At 46.7% G+C, this 20,416-nt stretch overlaps 1 protein-coding gene across 2 annotated transcripts; it reads right to left on the reverse strand.

Annotated features, from left to right (window-relative positions):
* Positions 1-1,925: 1,925 nt before the first annotated feature.
* On the reverse strand, positions 1,926-20,394 carry ARF3 (ADP ribosylation factor 3). 2 transcript variants are annotated; one of them, XM_039221054.1, is made up of 6 exons: positions 20,206-20,394; positions 18,968-19,010; positions 6,718-6,958; positions 5,795-5,905; positions 5,435-5,559; positions 1,926-4,831 (listed from the first exon to the last, which is right to left on the reverse strand). In XM_039221054.1, the coding sequence occupies exons 3-6, from the start codon at positions 6,863-6,865 to the stop codon at positions 4,670-4,672; spliced, it is 546 nt and encodes a 181-aa protein (XP_039076985.1). In that variant the 5' UTR covers positions 6,866-6,958; positions 18,968-19,010; positions 20,206-20,394; the 3' UTR covers positions 1,926-4,669. The 2 variants fall into 2 exon arrangements, with proteins under 2 accessions (XP_039076985.1, XP_039076986.1); XM_039221055.1 differs by lacking the exon at positions 18,968-19,010.
* Positions 20,395-20,416: the final 22 nt, after the last annotated feature.

Here is a 20,416-nt window from a genome sequence, read left to right on the forward strand (position 1 = left end):
GAAGGCCACTGGATCCTATCACTCCCCAGTGACCAGCAGGATACTCTATCCCACCAGGTACCAGGTTAGAAAGTAGAGAGATGGACTGTGACCCTCCTAACTCTACAGCCTTCAGAACTGGAAGCATTTTTAGTAGTACAACTGCCTGCCCAAAGACAGCACTCCATGCACCACGTAGTAGCAAAGAGGTATCCCCCACACAGTTATTCCCCAACTCTCACTACCCCAATGTACTGCACTATGGCTGTCCCAAAGGATTTCAGAGCATCCCAGAAATGGATTCCCAGGTCTATCCAGTGGTTTGACTTCCTTCTTAGCACAGGTCTGGAACCTAAAAGGTACTAAGGAAACAACCTGTCAATGTTCTGCTCTGACCAATCTAGGCACTTGAACTGAAAGTGATGCAGAGAATTCCCAGAGCCTTCAAACCTTATACCTCTAGTCTGAAAAGCTCACACATACCCACATTCATTTTCCCTGCCACTGACCCCAAACTCCAGAACGAGGAGGACAGTTCTATCCTCCATCCCACCCTGACCAATCCAAAGCCTTCCACTGGCTTTCTCCAAGCTCATGCTGAAAGCTTCCTTGCCCAGATTATTCTGAGGTAGACCCTGGGCCCAAGTCTTCTGCCACGCCATGACTGAAGAGCTATTCAAGTTCTGGACAGATAAGATTGCTATCTGTCCTAAGAGCTGGATGCTAAACATTTACTTTCCAGGTGAAGTCTCTTCTTCATCCTCCCATGCCCTCCTGAAAGCAGGTAGAAGGTTTAAGCAACTGCCACAAGAGGGTTTCCTGCCACCTCCCTCCTGGAATCTTAAATGGAGTACTGAGGGACAAAAGGGACTAGGTGATCCTCTTCAGCTAAAGTCTTCTTTATTATCATTATCTAATGAGGAGTTGTTGTTCTAGAAGGAATATATTTATAAATGTACAAATAAAGTATTTAGGAAAGGTGCTCTTATCAGTAACATTGGTCACCAGGTAGAGCTTTTGAGGAACAGGGAGGTAACTGAATACAAATGATTTACTTCACACCAGCACTTGGGGTTCTCAAATTTATTATAGGTCTAAAACCTGTTCCTTTCCCACAACATCAGGGTGGGAAGATCTCTGTCCCCAAAGCTAAAGAAAGTGGTAAGAGTGGGGAAGACCTGCCTAGCTCACCCAGACCTCACCCACTAGAGAAAGGGGAGCACCATCTCTTTCTTTGCCTGGAGCCAGACAGTAGTAGCAGGAGAAGAGAGTAGTGGCAGGAGTGGGTTGGGAGGGCAGAGGCTTGTCCTTTCCCTCAAAACATCTGTGGAATCTCTGGATGAGGTTTGGCATCCTGACAATGGGGAACCACATGCCTGAAACAGTGGTGATACAGGGCCACAGTTGTAAAAAGGACCAAGTTCATTACACTATCCAGGCCTTTATCCTTCATGCTTACTCACTGCCAAAGTCCAAAATTAGATGGTTGAGGGGACTCCAATCTATGGATGAGGGGACCCCGTTCCATCTAGAAGCACCTGATGCACAGGGCTCAGGACATCTGAGAGGGGAGGCAGTGTAGGTCACTGACTTCAGGGCCCTCTAGCTACTCAAGTCCCTAATATCTACCAGCAAGTGATAAATAAAGCAAAGTAGAGGACTAAACTCTATACAACTAAGGAGCAAAGTCACAAAGCCCTCACACTCTGGTGCCCAATTCATTTATGCTCCTCTCTGGAGTATGATGGGAAGTAGTAAGCAGTGTAGAGGTAAGCCTAAATTCCTCCATAATCTCACTCTCCCCACACCCCACACTTGCCAAGCGTACCCTTTACCCCTTTGCTGAGAGAAGGAGCAGTCTACAGAGCGGGACCGAAGACAGAAGTACCCTCACTATTAAACTACTCTCCCGTGGCTTCTGCACATCAAGGATGAAGATCTGCTCCAAAGCTTCATAAAACAAGTTTAATTTCCAACCAGGGTCACAGCATCGCGTATCCCACATTTTGAGCAAGGAGAGAGAAGGTGAGTTATTAAACATATACAGTCTACATTCCAGAGGAGGAAAAAAGAAGAGAAAAACCAGTTCAGAACTGCAGTTACCACTGTAACACCACAAAACAAACTTTGGGGGAAGGGGGATTCTCCAGGGGGGAAAAAGCTGTAACAAAGGAAAGCATAAAATGAAATCTACCAGAGAAGAATATGGAAGGGAACAAGCAAAAATGGAATGAAAAACCCAATCCAAAAAGAGCTTTTAGGTGAACGGGAATGTAAAAGGGACCATCCCTGCCAAGGGCCTGGCAACCAGGGACACTACCAAGATCACTTACTGCCCCCTGCTGGATACATCCTTGTGCAGCACCAAGGCAACCTCCAAAACTGCTTCCTAACACTCAGGGCCGCTGGTCTCTGGAGACCCCAAAGCAAGGTAGGGGTGGGCCTAAAATGAGAAAAACCTATTTGGGACTGACAGCTAACTAGGGAGAGTCAGATTGGGAGGCAGGAGAAGAGGCAGATTCTTACCTACCAAAATGAAACCAGAAAAGGAGAGACAACAGCAGACAACAGCAGTGAATGAGTTGAGAAGGCAAAGTTCAGGAAGGGAGAAGAAATAGGAACAGGAGCAAAAAATGAGGAAACAGAAGCAGAGGCAAAGAAAAGGGGTGGAGAGAAGCATCCGTGGGGTTCATGGGAGTGAATACACATTGAAATGAAATAGAAGCTCCAGCACCCCTCTCCCCTTACCCTCACCACCAAACACACACAAACAACACACACACACAGGCCTAGAGATCAAGAGACCTGAACACACCCACACCCGCTGCATCTTGGGTAAATAATACATCACTAAGGAACTGGCACTGAGGGAGACACCCCTGGAACCTCTCTTTCACAGTTCAACCTAGGTCAGGGTGGGGATACTGATTTGCCTGTTGTAGACAAAGGTGGCAGGAAGCCTGATCCCATGGGGCAGGGCTTGGAACATTCCTTCTGGGAAGGGTCCCTTAGCCATGCCTGTCAGGGGGCCTGGGCCCTGACCTTAGCAGAAAGATTATGGGTGGCCGTTCAGGAGCTCAGGGCGCAGCCAGCACACACAGGAGCTCACAGAAAAGCCACAGCTTCACAGAAACTGCAAAGTCAGGACCCAGGCCAGGACCTCAGGGACAAGCGCCCTCTGTAAACAGAGAGACGCAGTAGCAGCAGCAGCTTCTGAACAACTACATAATAATAATGATGGGAGGATTTTGAAGAGCACTGCATCCCACCAGCACCAACAACTACTTCAGAATTCCATTTCCTCCACTCCAACCCTCAAACTGATTTATGGGAAGTGGGTAAAACAAGCAGGGGAAAACTGTTGGGAAGGAGATGGGAGGGAAGCAGGATAGCCTGAGGGTCCAGAAACAGAATAGAAAATTTTCAGCCTTCAGCACATCCTGGACTAGAAAAAGAGAGAAGTGGAGAGAAGGGGAATTGAAACTGAGGTCTGCTAGGTCACCCCCACTCCCCTGCTTCCCATTAAACCACCCAACCAGCCGTGGCCAGGCCAGCAGGACTACTAAAGTGAGGAAACTTTTGACAAAGGACAGATGAACCACCCAATCCCCAAGATCAGAAGATAAGGCGGGGGGGGGGGGGGCATTGGAAGGCAGGAATAGAACTGATCCATACCTCACCTTCTCCTAACAACACGAGAGTATGAAGATGAAAAACTTGAGGCCCACCCCCCAGTGCCCTGGGTCCCAAACACACCCCCATGGTCTTGCTCTCCCTATCTTCCCCACAAGCTCCTGAGGAACAGATCTAAGGATGAGGAGGCGGATCAGTTGAACACTGGGCTGGTAAGAGTGAGTGGGCTCCTCTCTCCTTCCCACTAACAAGGCAGGGCAGAATGGTATCTCCTTGGGAACAGTCATCTAGAGATAAACACCATCCTCCCTGCCCTAAGCAGGGTGGAGAGAGGGGTACAAGGAAGATGGTGGTGGAAAATTCACCATCCGTCCTATCATCCAGAAAAACCTACCTGCAGAGAGGAGAGGAACCAGTGCAAGTGGGGCAGTCTTTCCTCTTCTTCCCTTTATCTCACCAACATGGGAGGGGTAGATGACAGGCTAGAGTGGGCAGTGACCTGGCTCCCAGCCTTGAGCTGCACTCTACCTCTCCACCCTTCCCCCTGGCCCCTGCATATATATCTCTCTATACATGTATATACACGCGCACACATGCACGCACACACAGAGAGGCCCGTGCAATTTCCATGTAGAACAGGGAGAGGGTGGCAAAGGAAAGGAAGACGGGGAATAGGAGATGGACCCGTGGGGAGAGGGAAGGGACTCAGATGCCAAGAGCACAGCAACCAGAGCCAAAAGAAGCGAACGGAGAGAAAACCCCACCTCCCAAACCCAAGGATGAGGGGGGCCACCCCATGAAACCATAACAACCTTGTTTTTGTTTTAAATCCGATAAATTGGAATGATTCATCATCAGGACAACAATTGGGGACTGGTCATGGACAGGGAAGAGGAGGGGAGGCAGGGGAGGCAAGGCTCTTGTTGGGCATGCGGACATGATACCCAGGGCCCTGGCCCCACTGGCAACGGGAAGGAATGGGCAGGACTGGGGTTAGGGAGACAGTAGGTAGGTGTGTCAGGGGTAGGTGGGGTGGTTGGATAGGGCTGCCTGGCTCTCACTTCTTGTTTTTGAGCTGATTGGCCAGCCAGTCCAGGCCTTCGTACAGCCCGTCCCCGCTGGTGGCACAGGTGGCCTGAATGTACCAGTTGCGGTGACGCAGGGAATGCAGGCCCAACTTGTCTGTGATCTCGGCAGCGTTCATAGCATTAGGCAAATCCTGGAGCGCGAGGAAGACACACAAAAAGGAGCCTCAGGATCTTTCAAAGGCTTCTAGAGCACCCATCTACCAAAGAGATGTGTACCAGCACCCTCTCCTCCTCCTTCACTGTAGGAGCCAGAACAAGGTCCTATGGAGCAGCTTTGGATTTAGTCATCCTAGAGCCATAGATTCAAGGCACTAAAGGTCATTCCACTGGAGAGCTGCAAACCAAATACGGGATTGGTAGGGAAGTGGAGAGGTGATGCAGACTGGGCAAAGAATCATGTCTGTCTGACTGCGGGAGTGAGGGCAGTTCCACTAAAGTAAGACAACAGGGAAGATGTATATGTGCTGCCGAAGCGAGCACAGACAACAGGGAAGATGAAGGAGAGACTTGAGGTGATGTATCTACCACACCAAATCCCTGAGGACAGAAATGCTGCTAATTAAAGCTGGGGGGCGGGGGGCAACAAGAAGAGGAACATAAAGAAGCCAGCTAATGGTGTTTCCCACACTTCCAAAATTGATAGCACAGGGCTTCCCCTACAATTAGCCCCAAGGCCCATGATTTCTACAGCCAGATTGTCCTCTCTCAAATCCAGGGGTGGGGAGAAGTCTCACCTGTTTATTTGCAAAGACGAGAAGCACTGCATCCCGGAGCTCATCCTCCGCCAGCATCCTCATCAGCTCCTCCCGGGCCTCATTTACTCGCTCCCGATCATTGCTGTCGACCACAAATATCAACCCTAGGGAGGCAGAACACGGGCTGCACAAGAGAGCAGATGAAGTCCCCGCACACCCACCACCAAAAGACAACACTCTCCGTATACCCTCCAAATATTTGTTCCTTTTCCTCCTTTGCTCCCACCCCTACCAGCTGCAGCAGGGCAAGAATTGGCTGCCCATAATCAAGAATGAAGGCCACACCTTCTGTTCATACCCAACTAACCCATACCAACCTGGGCAATTCATATGCCATACCTTGGGTGTTCTGGAAGTAGTGTCTCCAGAGAGGCCGAATCTTGTCCTGGCCACCCACATCCCAAACTGTGAAGCTGATATTCTTGTACTCCACTGTCTCCACGTTGAACCCTTTGGAAAAAACAATGGCCACTTGGCCTCAAACACCGGATCTACGAACAATACCCCAGTGGGTTCATTTCCATTTCTCCCAGCCTGGCTATAATCCTAGCAGAGGAAGCTAAGGCTTTCTCAGGCCTGGTATTCCCTGACCTAGTAGCCTAAAGGCCAAAAAGAGAAGAAGAGAAAGAGAATGAGAAGGGCCAGTCAGTAGGTTCACAATTGCCTGGGTAAATAACGTAAGCTAACCTCCACTCATTCTCTCAGTCTTTGCCTCTCCCTCCTGCAAAGAAACGACTCAAAACCATTCCTGTACCTCAGCCACCAGAGTCTGCCGCAGCTAAGAAGCGGGGCCTGGAGAACACAGTGAAGAAAAAGTGACCTATAGTCCTGGAGCCCCAAATGCAGAACCAATGGACAATGGTGATCTGGAGCCCCATCAATAAGGCAAATGCTCTCCCTCCCACATGCAGGTCTTAACCAGGATCAGGGCCACTGAGGATCTAAACGCAAAGCAACTCCTGGCCTCTGGCAGGAACATCAAAGCCTTTCACCTGCTTTCCAAACAACACAGAGAATAAACCAGCTTGGTGCCTCAGGGAGACTGTTCAGTGCCAGGCTTCGGAAGTTCCCGCATCAGAGAGGACCAGGGTAGGTGGGCAAACGGCAGCCTCAGCACCTGCTAGTAAGCTAAATAACCATCCTTCCCTGAATCCCTCCAAGCTGTATGGACTTGCCTGGTGGCCAGGTGGGGGATCTAGGAATAGGCCCCCTGCCTGGTTCAGCTGTTGGCATGAAAGCCTACATCTAAGCTGTACCCTTACCAATGGTGGGGATGGTAGTGACGATCTCCCCCAGTTTCAGCTTATACAGGATGGTGGTCTTTCCTGCGGCATCCAGGCCCACCATCAGAATGCGCATCTCCTTCTTCCCAATCAGGCTCTTGAGAAGGTTTCCAAAGATATTACCCATGATCGCAGCAACCACTTTCTGAGGACAGGCGGGCTCAAGTGGGGGCAGTGGAAGTCTGGTTTTGGCCTGGCCCCTGGTATGGAGAACTTGATCCTAGGCAAAGAAACATAAACTCATTACCACCATCTGCTAGTCAGGATTTCATGCAAACTGGATTTGCCAAAGTCATGGCTAGAGTTCATGACAAACAGAGAGCCTGAGAGGACTGAAGATCAAGTCCCACTCAGACACATCCTGAGTCTTTGGGAGCAGAGACAAAGCAGTGAACACTCAGGACCCCTGCTCTGCTACTAATACACCCATGTGACTTTGGACAAGTTATTTCACCCATCCATACCTGCCCCTGTAAATGGAGAGGGTTGAACTTGATGATTTCTAGAATCCCTTGAGTTCTGACACTCTATACCATACAAGGTCTTGCGAGGCTGTGAATGCCCCTCCCTCCCCCGGCCTTACCCTGAGACTCCTGGAAAGGCTGGGAGAGGAGGGAGTGGAATGAGGAGTGGCTCTTTGTGACTCCTGACAAGGTTTGGGCTTGCCAGGTTCCCAAAGTCTAGGCTCTCTGCTTAGATCAAGAGACTCCACTTCTTCCCTTTCTATATTTCTGCAATTCCACCTTACCTCCACACACCAAAATTAAAGAAAAAGAAATAAGAAAGTAACATTCCCTAAAAGAGGCTGATCCTTTCCACTTTGTGAAGTGCCAGCTGCTCAAGTTGTTCCTGTTCGTACAACCGTACACCAAGTTGGGAGATGGGATGGGGAGAGGCTCCCCCTCATTCCTGTGGCCCATCCAAGGACAGCTTTTCCACATTCTCACCTGCAATGAGGCAGTCACCTCATTCCGTACCTCTTCCCTCACCCCCTTCAGTCTATTCTCCACAAAGCAGCCAGACCGCTTTTAAAACCAAAATCAGGTCATGCTGCTTCTCAGTTCAACCCTCTCTTGGCTTCGTATCTCCTTTTCAGTAAAACCCAAAGCCATACTATGGTTTACAACGTCCTGCATAATCTGCATTCCTCTGCTTCTCTTGTTAGATCTCCTGCTACTCTCCCCTTGGCTCACTCCACTTCAACTCTACGACATTTTCCTGCCTCAAAGCTTTTGTACTTACTCTTCACTCTCCCAGATAACCTTCACGGAGTACTCCCTCACTTCCTTCAGGTATCCATTTGAATATCACATTATCAACCACCTATAACATACACACATCACTCTCTACCCCATTTGCCCCACTTCACTGTTCTTCCTAGCATTTATCAGCATCAGACACATCACACATTTGTCTCTTGCTGTAGTGTTTTTCTCCTTCTACTACAATGTCAGCTCCTTATCAGTTTTGTTCACTGCTGTGTTCTTGATACCTTGATTAGTGCCTGGCACATAGCAGTTGAGCAAATGAACTAAAATAGTAAGGTCTAAACTGACCTTACTAGCAGCTCACTCAGATTGGAAGCTTATGCCTGGCACATACTAGAACTTAACAAATACCTGCTAAAAAAGTTAAGACAGCAGTAAGAACCACTATGAAGGTACAAAATGCCCATACTCCCACCCTGCTACCTATTGCCCCTAAAAGACAAAATCACAGAGTCACTCATTTTCTCTCTTCTTCCCTCCCTTCCCTATGGCACAGGACAGCCACAGAAATACATCTTTGAAACAATAATGAAATAGGGGTTCAGAATCGCCCAGGCCAGCCAGTTCTCTGTGCCTGCAGGAGACATGCGTCAGCAGGCAGCTTATTCAGCAATCACCATATGCCAGCTGCTGGCATTCTCTATAGAGTCTGGGAACCAGAGGCACACACACACACCCCAAACCCAGCAGGCGAAGGAACAGGTCAAGACAGAGTGCACCCAAACCCAAGAATGCGAAAGGTACATGGGGAGGAATCCTATTTACAAGCTAAAGCATGGGGGTTTAGTGGAAGTTCAGCTGTTTTCTCAAAAACTATTTCAGTTTTGTTTCCTACTCGCCTCAGTTTGCAGCAAATTCCAGACTAGCACAAAGGAGCCAGATCAACAGCCCCTGGAGACCAAAGTACTAGTTTGTCCAAAAAAACAGAAACAATGAGTGCTTATGGAGTGTTTCATCTTCAAAGGCCTTCTCAGACATCCACTAATGAGCCAGGCGTGGTGCTCCTGGTAGGTTCTTCAGATGAGCCCTGCCCCTGACCCAGAGGGCTCACACCCTAGAGAGAAGACCTGGCTCAACCTTAGGGCTCAACTTCAGCCAAGTCACCCACTAGCCATCCTTCCTGCCCAACTTGCCTCAACCCACCCAGGCAGACAGATCCCAGAGGATCCCTGAGGCAGGTTTAAATTTAGGGAAATTTAAACGTTCCCTAAGTCTTCTTGGTCTTTATCTTGTCTCCTCCTCAGGTGTTCTCATCTCCAGCTCCAGATGATACTTTCCTTTCAGGCCTTGGTAATAGGCTTTGGCCCAGATTCTGAATTGAATTTATGCCACATATTTATCTTGCTGTCCATCATGAATGAAATTATTGCTGAGTAAATGATTACCAACTTTGAGTACAGCAGTGGCTGAAAAATACCCCTTGCCCCCAAACATGCATACCTTGTCCTTTGGTTTGCTTCTTTGCTAAGCTAGCATGCTAATGTCTTGGTTCAAAAGCTGATCCCAGTGTTACACTTATTTCTATTTCCTGGTATGTCCCTGAATCATCTGAACCACTCAAGTGGCACTTACTAACCTGTGGAGTTTTTTCCTCTTTATAAGTCTGTATATTTACGGTCTCTCCAGCTTAACTGTATTTGCCATGGACAAGGACTATGCCTTTTATTTATTTTGGTCCTGTCCCACTCCCAGTACCAAGTCCACTATATGAGTTCAACCAAACACAAGGGCCAATTTTAAGCCTCATCTGAGGTTATCCTTGTATCATTTCTTCTGCCCTAACAGTGCTTGGTATCTGTGTAATGCACAGATGGTTTCTTAGCTATCCTGTCAATTCTTGGCCATTCTCCACACATACGTGACCCCAAGACTGGTTTGGAAACACCACACAAGGACTAGAAGACTAAAATTGGTGGAATTTTCTCTTGCCACTTAGTATGCAATGTGGCAAATGGATAACTGATGAAATGCCCAAGTAGTTACCACATATCCTCTGGGGGGGCAGCCCAGGGCCTTGACATTAGTGGACACTATGGCTCCTCTTTAATATTATCAAGAGCTAGACTCAGATGAGCATTCCAAAGTGGGTGTTGGTTTTCCTGACCTGGCTTTCTCTGTCCTTATTACCAGACAGCTTGCTGCCTCTCCCCTGAGGATGGTGGCAACTTTCAGCTTTGTGTCATGAACATCAATCTTGGGCTGTATAGCTGATTCTTTCACCATAATGCATTCCTAGAAAAAGCTCTGGGAAGCAGAATGGCAAAAAACAACAACAACGAAAAAAAAAAAAACAAAAAAAAAGAACCCACAAAAAACAAAAAAACAACAAAAAAACTCATAAACCCTAAATTGTTTCCCTATGTAGTATGCAGCCTATAGTTGCTCTCTTTAATCACAGATGGCACTCCTGTGTTGATAAGGCAAAATGCCAGGGTTCCATGGGCTGTTAGAAACCAGGAATCAGCAGTTAAAACTGAAGGTTAAGTGGCTTAGGATAAAAAAATGGAATACAGTAATATCTCTATTATTAAAAATTATATCTCAACATTCTATTTTACAATCACAAACTTCATCAGTGGTACAAACAAGAAGAGCTCTAAAAAAAAAAAACGTGTTCCAGGACAATCTGTCTGGGACACTGCAGGAGTTCAATCAAGCATACTGCCTGCTTTAAGCCTCATCTAAGGATGTCCTCACTGAAGGCTACTTACGGACCCCAAGCCCATCCTTCCACCCCCCCCAGGAGAGGCAGGCTGTTGCTATAACTGCTCAGCCATCTTGGCTTTTGTGTGTTGCAGGAACATGCTTGCCTCACTCCAATGATCCTGAGAGTCACAGCTCCAGTCTGCCACACACACTCCTCTCACCTGACTCCTGTGGCTGACTCAGGCTTGCATCTTAAGACACCTCTGAGGGGACTTCTGATCTGGCACCACCTCCTTCTCTTCAGGCTACATGATGGGTCCAAGGAAAGGAAGACCAAAGTCGGCTACCAAGCAGGGTGCACTAAAAGCAGCTTTGTTCCCCAGACAGTTTTCACATTGAGATATCACTAATAGAGACGCTATTTTTAGCAAAGCCAATGGAGCAGACCAATAAAATTTAAGGAAACAAAAGCAGGGTCTGCCTGTATTTAGTTTCCTTAGCACAGCTGGTTTGTGACCTCTATAAGTTTCCCAAGTTTTTGTCTCAAGAGCACTGTAATCACAAGCACACAAGAACTCCCAGATTAGTATCTCAATGACTTCTACTGGACTCAGAGATTTCTCAAAGCCAAGAAACAACTTCAGATGTCAGCTTCCATCCATTCACTAAGCATTTATTGAGTATATGGAACTATACAGAGAGGTAGACAGCTTCTGCCTTCATGAAACTCAGTCATGGTAAAGAAAGACTAGCAAACTCAGGATGACAAAACAGTATGAGGGTAAGAAACAGCATGAGGTTAAGAGTGAGATAAGCACATAGTATTGTGGGGACAGAAAGCTGGAGCAGCTAGTCAAATCAGGGGTAAAGGGCAAGTCTCTGATTCTCAGGTCACACCTGAGCTGATTCCTGAAAAAAGAAGAGGAAATAATCAGACAACAAAGAGAGGGAACAGCATGTCAAAGACATAAAGACTTGAGTTAGAGGCAGCACTTTTTACTAGACAAAGGCAGGTGCATCTGAGAGGCAGTTTATTTGGATATCACATGGTGGGTAAAAGGAAGTGATGACTCTGGAGATAAGCAGGGGCTAGATCATGAAGGGCCTTAAAGGCCATACTGAGTAACATGATTAAGTATGTGTTTTAGGAAGAACATTCTGGGTACACCTGGCTGGCTCAGTCAGTAGAGGGTGTGACTCTTGATCTCAGAGTCAGGAGTTCAAGTCCCACGTTAGACGTAAAGCTTACTTTCAAAAAAAAGGCAGGGGGCGGGGGGGAGAAGACCATTCTGGTAGTAGTTTAGGGTATAAATTTTAAAAAAGACTTGAGACAGAAAGACATGTGGTAGGTACAGTAATACAGCAGAGAAATCAAAAGTTCTCAACCAGAGGTGGCAATAAAAAGGAAAGAATAAATTTGAAACATCAAAATAGTAGAATCCACAGGATTTAATGACTTATTAAATATAGGAAGAGTGAAAGAGTCAAAGAGGATTCCCAGGTTTCTGGCCTGGGTGATGTGGTGGCACTTCTTCAGACAAGAAATAGAAGAGAAACATCTGAGATTAAAGGTGTTTGTTTTTATATTAAACTTTGATTTTGAGGTGCTAAGGTATGATGTTCAGGAGAAAAGTTAGGCTGGGTATTTGAAAATCATCTGCAGAGACGGTAACAGAAGCCATAAGAGAAACCAAGATCCAGGATGACAGGAGTTATCTACCCAAACAGCCATTCTTCCCCTTCTTTCTTCTAACAGAATCCCTAATTTGTTCAGATGCTGGGGTTGGGGGTTATAAAGATACCCTTCCCCAGCTCTAGGGTATGAAAAGTGATCAGCCCAAGGGATGTAGGCATTTCTCTTGCCAGTGACTGAGTCATGAATGGTCATATATTAATTCTAGCTGATAAGATATGGGGAATGTCTGCTGGGAACGTATGGGAAAGTTTTCCTCATTCTTAAAAAAAGACATTTTGGGGGGCACCTGTGTGGCTCAGTCGGTGAAGCATCCAGCTCTCAATTTCAGCTCAGATCATGATCTCACAGTTCATGAGTCTGAGTCCCACATCAGGCTCTGTGCTAGTGGCATGGAGCCTGCTTGGGATTCTCTCTCTCTCCTTCTCTTTCTGCCCCTCCTCAGCTTGCAATGTCACACATTCTTTCTCTCTCTCTCCCTCTCTCAAAATAAATTTTATTAACAAAAGACATACGGTAACATTCTCTTGTCTAGCCTTTAGATGTTGATGTAGAAGGATGAGATGCTGAGAACACAAAGGTACAGACACAAGAACTCTAGGCTGTCAGAGCAGAAAAATGAAGAAAATATGCATACAATGCCAAGCTGGCAGACTGAAAAGACAAATGCTGTAGCCCTACATTTCTTTGTGTGTGTGTGTGTGTATGGAAGGCAATACATATAACACAATTTACCATTTTGACTATTTTTGAGAACACAGTTCAATGGCATGAAGCACATTCACACTGTTGTGCAACCATCACCACCATCCAGCTCCAGAACATTTTCACATTCCCAAATGTAAGCTCTATAACTTAAATGACCGGCATTTCCCCTACCTCCAGCCCCTGGCAACCACCATTCTATGTCCATCTTTATGAATTTGATTATTCCAGATGCTTCACATACATAGAACCATACAGTTTTGTTCTTTTGTGTCTGGTTTATTTCACCTAGACTTCAAGGTATACGCTTTAATAAATTTACTTACTGTTTAAGCCACATGTGTGTCTTCTGTCTTTTGCAACTGATACTACTCTGTGATCTAGGGAGAGTGTGTACAGTGTGACAGGAAAAAAGGCCAAAGGCAGAAACCTGGGGCACATCAACACTGAGCAAAAACAGAGGCCAGGAAAGAGAGTAAGAAGGAACTAGAAGGGCGGAAAGGAAGTCAAGACAGTAAAACATTTCATAGGAAAAAAAATTTTTTTAAATGAAGGAGGGTCAAAGTCTTTAGAAATGTCAAATTAAGATAGGGCCTCAAAGATACCTATTGAACTTAGCTACTAGGCAATTGATGATATTGTTACAAATTAAAACATACCTAACTAGGGGCATCTGGGTGGCTCAGTTGGTTAAGTGTCCGACTTCGGCTCAGGTCATGATCTCACAGTTCGTGGGTTCGAGCCCCGCATCAGGCTCTATGATGACAGCTAGCTCAGAGCCTAAAGCCTGTTTCAGATTCTGTGTCTCCCTCTCTCTCTGACCCTCCCCTGCTCATGCTGTCTCTCACAAATAAATAAAACGTTAAAAAAAAAATGCCTAACTAAAATTAGGTTCCACTTGATTAACAGTTGTTTAGGGTCAGGCCAGAATCATTATGCCTTCTAGTCTGAGAAGATGACTCCAGCATAGGAGAACCCAAAGAAGGCCACATTATCAAGTAAAGAAGGATCCTAAATTGCTCTGTCTGGTTAGAAAGACCCAAACACCTGGGAAGGGTCTGGCTTTTCCCACGGACAAACCTCAGCAAGTGAATCAGAACAGAGAATCAGGTCTGTTTCAGAATACATGACCTAGCCACAGAAAACAGTGACCAGATAAAAACAAACTCATTTGTTTCTTTGAAACATTCTGTGGCACTGCCCTCTAACTAAAGCTATCAGCTTGCCCTATTCTTAGAATCTGACCAGCTTACAACTGTTCCATCTCCTTATATTCCATGGCTGCTCCAAGGCCTACATCTATATAGTCTTGGATATTCAGAACACTATGTTTTCTTAATTATAGCATCACTGAAATTCCATAAGCAGTCAGCCTAAAGCCCTAATAAACCTTTGCCACAATCTGGTCCCACTCCACAAGCCAAAATGGAACTTCTGTGAACAGATGAATCAAGAAACCATGATTTGACAAGGCCCATCACTTCAGAGCAGTCCAAGGATGCAGAAAACAGGGAACTACCCAGCTTGGAGACTAAGAACCATCTGTGATCCTTCAGCACTGCAAATGTACTTCTACTCTAGGACTTACCATGGTATGTTTGATTCACATTTGCCTATTTTGCTTTTCAGAACTGGCACTTCCCAAATAATGTGACTTTAATTCATAACAAGTCTTCCATACATCCCATCAGTACTGGATAGCTAGACAGGGCTTAAGATGGCTAGAACTCAAGGGGCAGTCATCTCAGGTTGCAAGCACCATGTCTCACTCTTACCATTTTCTTTTTTTTTTTTTTTTTTTATTTCTAGGAGAGAGAGACAGAGACAGCATGAGCAGGGGAGGGTCAGAGAGAGAGGGAGTCACAGATTGAAACAGGCTCCAGGCTCTGAGCCGGCAGTCAGCACAGAGCCCGACGCGGGGCTCGAACCCACTAACCGCGAGATCATGACCTAAGCGAAAGTCGGACACTTAACCGACTAAGCCACCCAGGCGCCCCGATATCTTCTTCTTTTGAGGTTGTGAGAGCAGACATTGTGTCTCTGGCAGATACTGTTTTCCTTGATACTTCCCTTGAGCTATAAACAGGCTAATGACCCTTACTTATAAAAAATAGACCTTTACATATACAATTCTGCTTGTTTCTTGGTAAAAGGTTTCTCTCAAAGCTATGCTGGAAACNGAGATCATGACCTAAGCGAAAGTCGGACGCTTAACCGACTAAGCCACCCAGGCGCCCCCACTCTTACCATTTTCTGTTTATGCCATGATGAGAAAAGGTTGGGGAAATAGCTTACCAAACTATGAGCCCCTTGCCAACAGGTACAATGCCTCATTCATGTTTCATGTCCCCAACACCATGATTAATTTGTGGCTAGTGACTAACATGATTGGTTTTGAGAAGTCTGGTTCTACTGACAGTGGTGAAACATTTCTGAGATTGAGGAAGACAGTATTCTATCGGTGACCCCTGATTCTCTTCCTGTATCTGAAAAACTCCAGAAGTGGTTGCTATGTTCTCAGAACCCTAGGGTTCCTTGGGTGGCATTCACAGGCTTCTGGAGGGGGCGGGGGGAGACTCTAATTATTCTCCCCAACTCTACACCACCACCAGAGCAGCTCCATTCTTATTCATTTAACATATTAGACTTCATATAAGATTACATGTAAGGTAATGTTCTATTGCTTTTAACAAAAAAGGAGAAGAGGGTCAAAAGCCACTGCAATGGAGAGCAAATGTTCTCCTGCAGCTTAAATTATGCTGAAGTTTAAACATCCATGCTTGGGGCACCTGGGTGGCTCAGCCAGTTAAGTGTCTTGACTTTGGCTCAGGTCATGATCTCACAGTTCGTGAGCTTGAGCCCCACATCAAGCTCTGTGCTAACAGCTTGGAGCCTGGAGCTTGCTTTGGATTCTGTGTCTCCTTCTTTCTCTGCCCCTCCCCCACTAATTCTCTCTCTCTCTCTCTGTCTCTCTTACTCTCTCAAAAATAAACAAACGTTGAAAAAAATTTTAAACATCCACACTTGACACTCACAAAGGAAGGGTTATAAGAGGCTCTCATCAGTAATGGAAGAGCTAAAAGGTACGATGAGATCTACATCCAGTCATCTCACCTTTCTTCAGGAATATGGTGATAATGGTGGATCCCTGAAATCCTGAGCCAGGTCCCTTCTGGTCCTTTGTAGAAGTCCAATGCAAGGCCATTACATGTTCATGGAATCCCTACCTGTCAGTTCCTACCTCGGCTATAATACAAGCCTTCAAACATTTGTGGAACTCCTTCCAAATGTTCCCCTTATTTTTTCACTATCAAAAAGCTTTACTAGCACTCTACCTATATTTGCAACAGATGTTGAAAATGTATAGCAGATAGAATTACACAGATATCACAACTCTGAACCTTAATACAGTACATTCTGAAACATACTCAGAAGTAGACATTTAAAGGAGACGTGGCTAAGTGAAAAGAGTGGCTTGGGACACCTGGGTGGCTCAGTTTGTTGAACGTCGGACTTCAGCTCAGGTCATGATCTCCCAGTTCGTAGGTTCCAGCCCCATGTTGGGCTCTGTACTGACAGACTGAGAGCTTGGAGCCTGGCGTCTGCTTTGGGTTCTGTGTCTCCCTCTCTCTCCATGCCCCTCTCCCGCTCACACTCTCTCTCTCAAAAATAAACACTAAAAAAAATTTTTTTAGGGGCACCTGGGTGGCTTAGTCGGTTAAGCGTCCGACTTTCGCTTAGGTCATGATCTCGCGGTGCGTGGGTTCGAGCCCCGCGTCGGGCTCTGTGCTGACTGCCAGCTCAGAGCCTGGAGCCTGTTTCAGTCTGTGACTCCTTCTCTCTCTGACCCTCCCCTGCTCACACACTCTCTCTCTCTCTCATTCTCCTAGAAATAAATAAAAATACTTTTAAAAAAAAATTTTTTTAAAGAAAAGAATGGTCCAGGAAATGGAGGATGCTGAAATACTAAGACCTAAAATAAAGGGACACAGGAATCTAAATCACTGACCTAAGTCAATGAATGTGCTCTTTTATGAAAGTGTCGACCATTACCTCAATCATACTTTTTTTTTTTTTTTAATATTTATTTTGAGAAAGAAGACAACACTCAGGTAGGGGTGGACAGAAAGAGACAAGCAGGCCCCATGATAACAGCGCAGAGCCCAATGTGGGGTTTGATCACATGAACTATGAGATTATGACCTAAGTTGGACTCTTAACAGACTGAGCCACCCAGGAGCCCCATGCTGACTTTTCTAACATGAACACTATTCTTGAGCCCCCACATCCTCACCCTGCATCCAAGTTGATGGTTCAGGGCCCCTGCCTTGCTCCAGCTTCACCTCCCACTCAGGCAGCAGGAGCTGCCTCTGTGAGGCTGATGCTGAAAAAAGATTTCATTGCTCATAAGCCTACAAACAGCAAAGAAAGTCATGGTAACAATCATCCCTCTACACAGGCAGCCAGTTGTTCTTGTGTCAACCTTCTCTCCTTTAAGGCAGCTCTGAGTGCTCATGTTATGATGATGATGATCATGATCATGATCATGATGATTAGTAGCAACTAACATTTGAAGCTTACCATGTGCTTTGTATGATACTGGGTGCTTTACATATGTTATCTCATTTAATTCCCATGCCTATATTATGAAGTAGGTGCTATCATTATCATGCTCTTTACTGATGAGGAAAATGAGAAATAAGGAGGGACAAGTAATTTCACCGAAATTATACAACTAGTAATTAGCAGAGGCAGGATTTGAACCCAATTTGGCTGATTCCAAGGACCACACTCTCAATTACCATACCATTTTGCCTCTAAATTGACCCACAACAAAAATGGTGAGAAGAACCAAACACAGTGAGATGCTTTGAGTCTCAGGCTGCTTGGCAGCCATTTCTAAAGGTGTACGGAGAAGCAGATTCCACAATTTCCCTGTTATTTACTCAGCTAACAAAACTGGTTTTAAAGAAGTTCCTCCTTCTAAGCAACAAATCCCACCCACTATCCTCTGAGTCCATTTCCTCTTGACTCTGGAGGAAAAGAGAGTAGCAGATATACACACACACAATATGACCCTCTGTGCACTTAAGACTTCACTTCCACTCTTTCCAGCCTGCTGTCGTCTCTCCTTTACACTTCCATTCAGTTTAATAATAGCAGCTACCATTCGCTGGCACCAGTTCTGTGCCAGGCACCACACACATATACTGGCTCTCTCCTCCACAGTCTCCAGAATTCCAATTTTGACTTAACATTTAATGGAGACCCCTTCTGCCCACAATGGGGAAGCAAGTAATCTGAGATTTGAGATTTCAGATAAATAATGACTTAGTGTTTAGTAATATATTTCTTTTTGGGTCTTATCTTCCATTATCCATGCCTGTTTTGTGCCTCTTAGAAAGGTGGAGAGACTCAGATTTCTTAATTACAAATGGCTAAGAGCCTTTGTACCCTCACTCAGCTATCTCCAGGCATTCTCCCTGACAGTCAAGCCATCTCTTCTTCTTTCCTTAAACTGTAGTCAGAAAGCTTGTTGAGTTCTATCCATTCATATCCCATATTCTCATCATAAGTGTGTACTGTTTGCACAGGCATTGTGGGGTACACAACATGAGATCCAATCCCTGCAACTGAAATGTTTCATCTTTGGAAAAACAAGACTTACACATTAAAAATTTTGACGATGCAAGGTAATAATTCTATGCTGGGAGGCAGGAGGCATGTAAATATGTGATACATGGGGGCCCTTCCCAGCTAAACCCAAGGTCAATGATTCATTCTGTGAAAAGGTGACCTCTGTGGATCAGCTTCTCTCTTAAAATGAGCTTTTAGAGACATGTTATTCAAACTCAGGTCTAATGTACAATAACCAATTCACTGCTCCCTTCCAGTCATACCAAGTGGAGACACTTACCCCAAGAAGCTCAAGACAAAATGGCAGCAAAGCTGGTCACCACCTGATTAAGGAACAAGGGGAGAAAAGTATGCAGAGACTAAATTCTGTCCTGTTGCACTGACCCACGCAATCAGACTGCCGTAGCAGATCTCCTACCAATAAAACTTTCATGGCATAGACCAGGGGTGACCCAATCCAACAGCAGCAGAGACAGGTTTTGAGTTACGCTTCTCCCTCAACCGGATGACCTCACTAGTTCTTCTCACTCCTGACCACATACCACACTCCTCCAGGCCTGGCCAGAATGAAACCGGCAGTAATACAACCCAAAAAGAAGGGAACTCCCCCAGAAGAGGAGCTACCACTTTGGTATTCAAGTGGCTAGGTTTAACAGGGAACTCCACCTCCCCCTCCTTCCCTGAAGCATTGGTGTAAGCAATGGCTCCATTTTCTGTTCCGGGAATCCTGGTACTTCCTAAAGAAAGAAAGCGGATTGGAAGACACAAACTCAGAGCCGGCGACAAGCTGCTCCCTCCTCCTGTGAGACCGCCCCCGCTTTGCCTGGGGGAGGAAGGCACCACCTCTCCTCTCCATGCAAGATCAAATCCCCCACCCCCTTCTCCTGCCTCTTCTCCCGCTCCCCACCTGCTGCCCTCTTCCCAACGGGTGGTTCCCAAGACCTCAAAAGCGCAACCTCTACCAGAATTAGTGCCCCCGGGGTGCCCCAGTAGCTTGCCTTATCACCTAAACCCTAAAACCCCTACGCACCCCTGCCCCATGATGAGAGTAAAGGGTGTCACCGCAGCAAGGCTCTGGTTTCCTAGTACTAAGGTGGAGCGGGAGAGAGAATAGGAAAAAGAGGCATTCCCTAGCCCTTTAATAGAAAAAGGATACAAAACAGTCATCGCCGCCCCCGCATCACCTCTTTCTGGAGTGTTTTTCCTCCACCTCAACCCCGACCCCTCGGAAGCCCACCTCCTGCAGGCGAGGAGAACCTAACTGCAGCCCGGGTCGCCCCCGCGAGCGAGGCAAAGGCACAAATTCGTGTACGACCCCCACCCCCACCCTAGCTCCGCGTCCTTCAAATGCGGGGGCAGGCGAGAGACTGGCCCGGCGCCCCCTCTCCGAGCTCTCCGGTGGGAAGGACCACACCACTCCTTGCCCGGCAGTGCCTGGGGGAGGGGGAATCTATTTCCTCAGCCCCCACCCTGAGCCTCTCCTCTACCGGGACCCGCCTTCCTTCCCCAGCCCCTCACCTGTTCCTGCTCCCAGCTCCGCCGCTGCGGCCGCCGCCTCCACCCCCGCAGGTTCCGCTCGGCACTGGTTCCGCTCCCTCCAACTCCCCCAAGCCGATATCGGCACCGCGACTCTCCTGGCCCCGCTCCCTGGCTCCCTCCTTCCTTTCCTCCACCTAGCACCGGAAGCCGCGACGGCGACGGGAGCTGTGCGACGCACCCCCACCCCCAG

This window comes from Hyaena hyaena, unplaced genomic scaffold, assembly GCF_003009895.1.
Source record: "Hyaena hyaena isolate Hyena2069 unplaced genomic scaffold, ASM300989v1 scaffold_936, whole genome shotgun sequence".
NCBI classification, from domain to species: domain Eukaryota; kingdom Metazoa; phylum Chordata; class Mammalia; order Carnivora; family Hyaenidae; genus Hyaena; species Hyaena hyaena.

Excerpts from the sequence above, each read along its gene's own strand:
- ARF3 (XM_039221055.1), bottom strand. The coding sequence starts at position 6,865 with ATGGGTAATATCTTTGGAAACCTTCTCAAGAGCCTGATTGGGAAGAAG. Across the intron at positions 5,906-6,717 it reads CACTACCATCCCCACCATTG|GGTTCAACGTGGAGACAGTG; the intron begins GTAAGGGTACAG and ends TTTTTTCCAAAG. Across the intron at positions 5,560-5,794 it reads CTACTTCCAGAACACCCAAG|GGTTGATATTTGTGGTCGAC; the intron begins GTATGGCATATG and ends CTGCCTCCCTAG.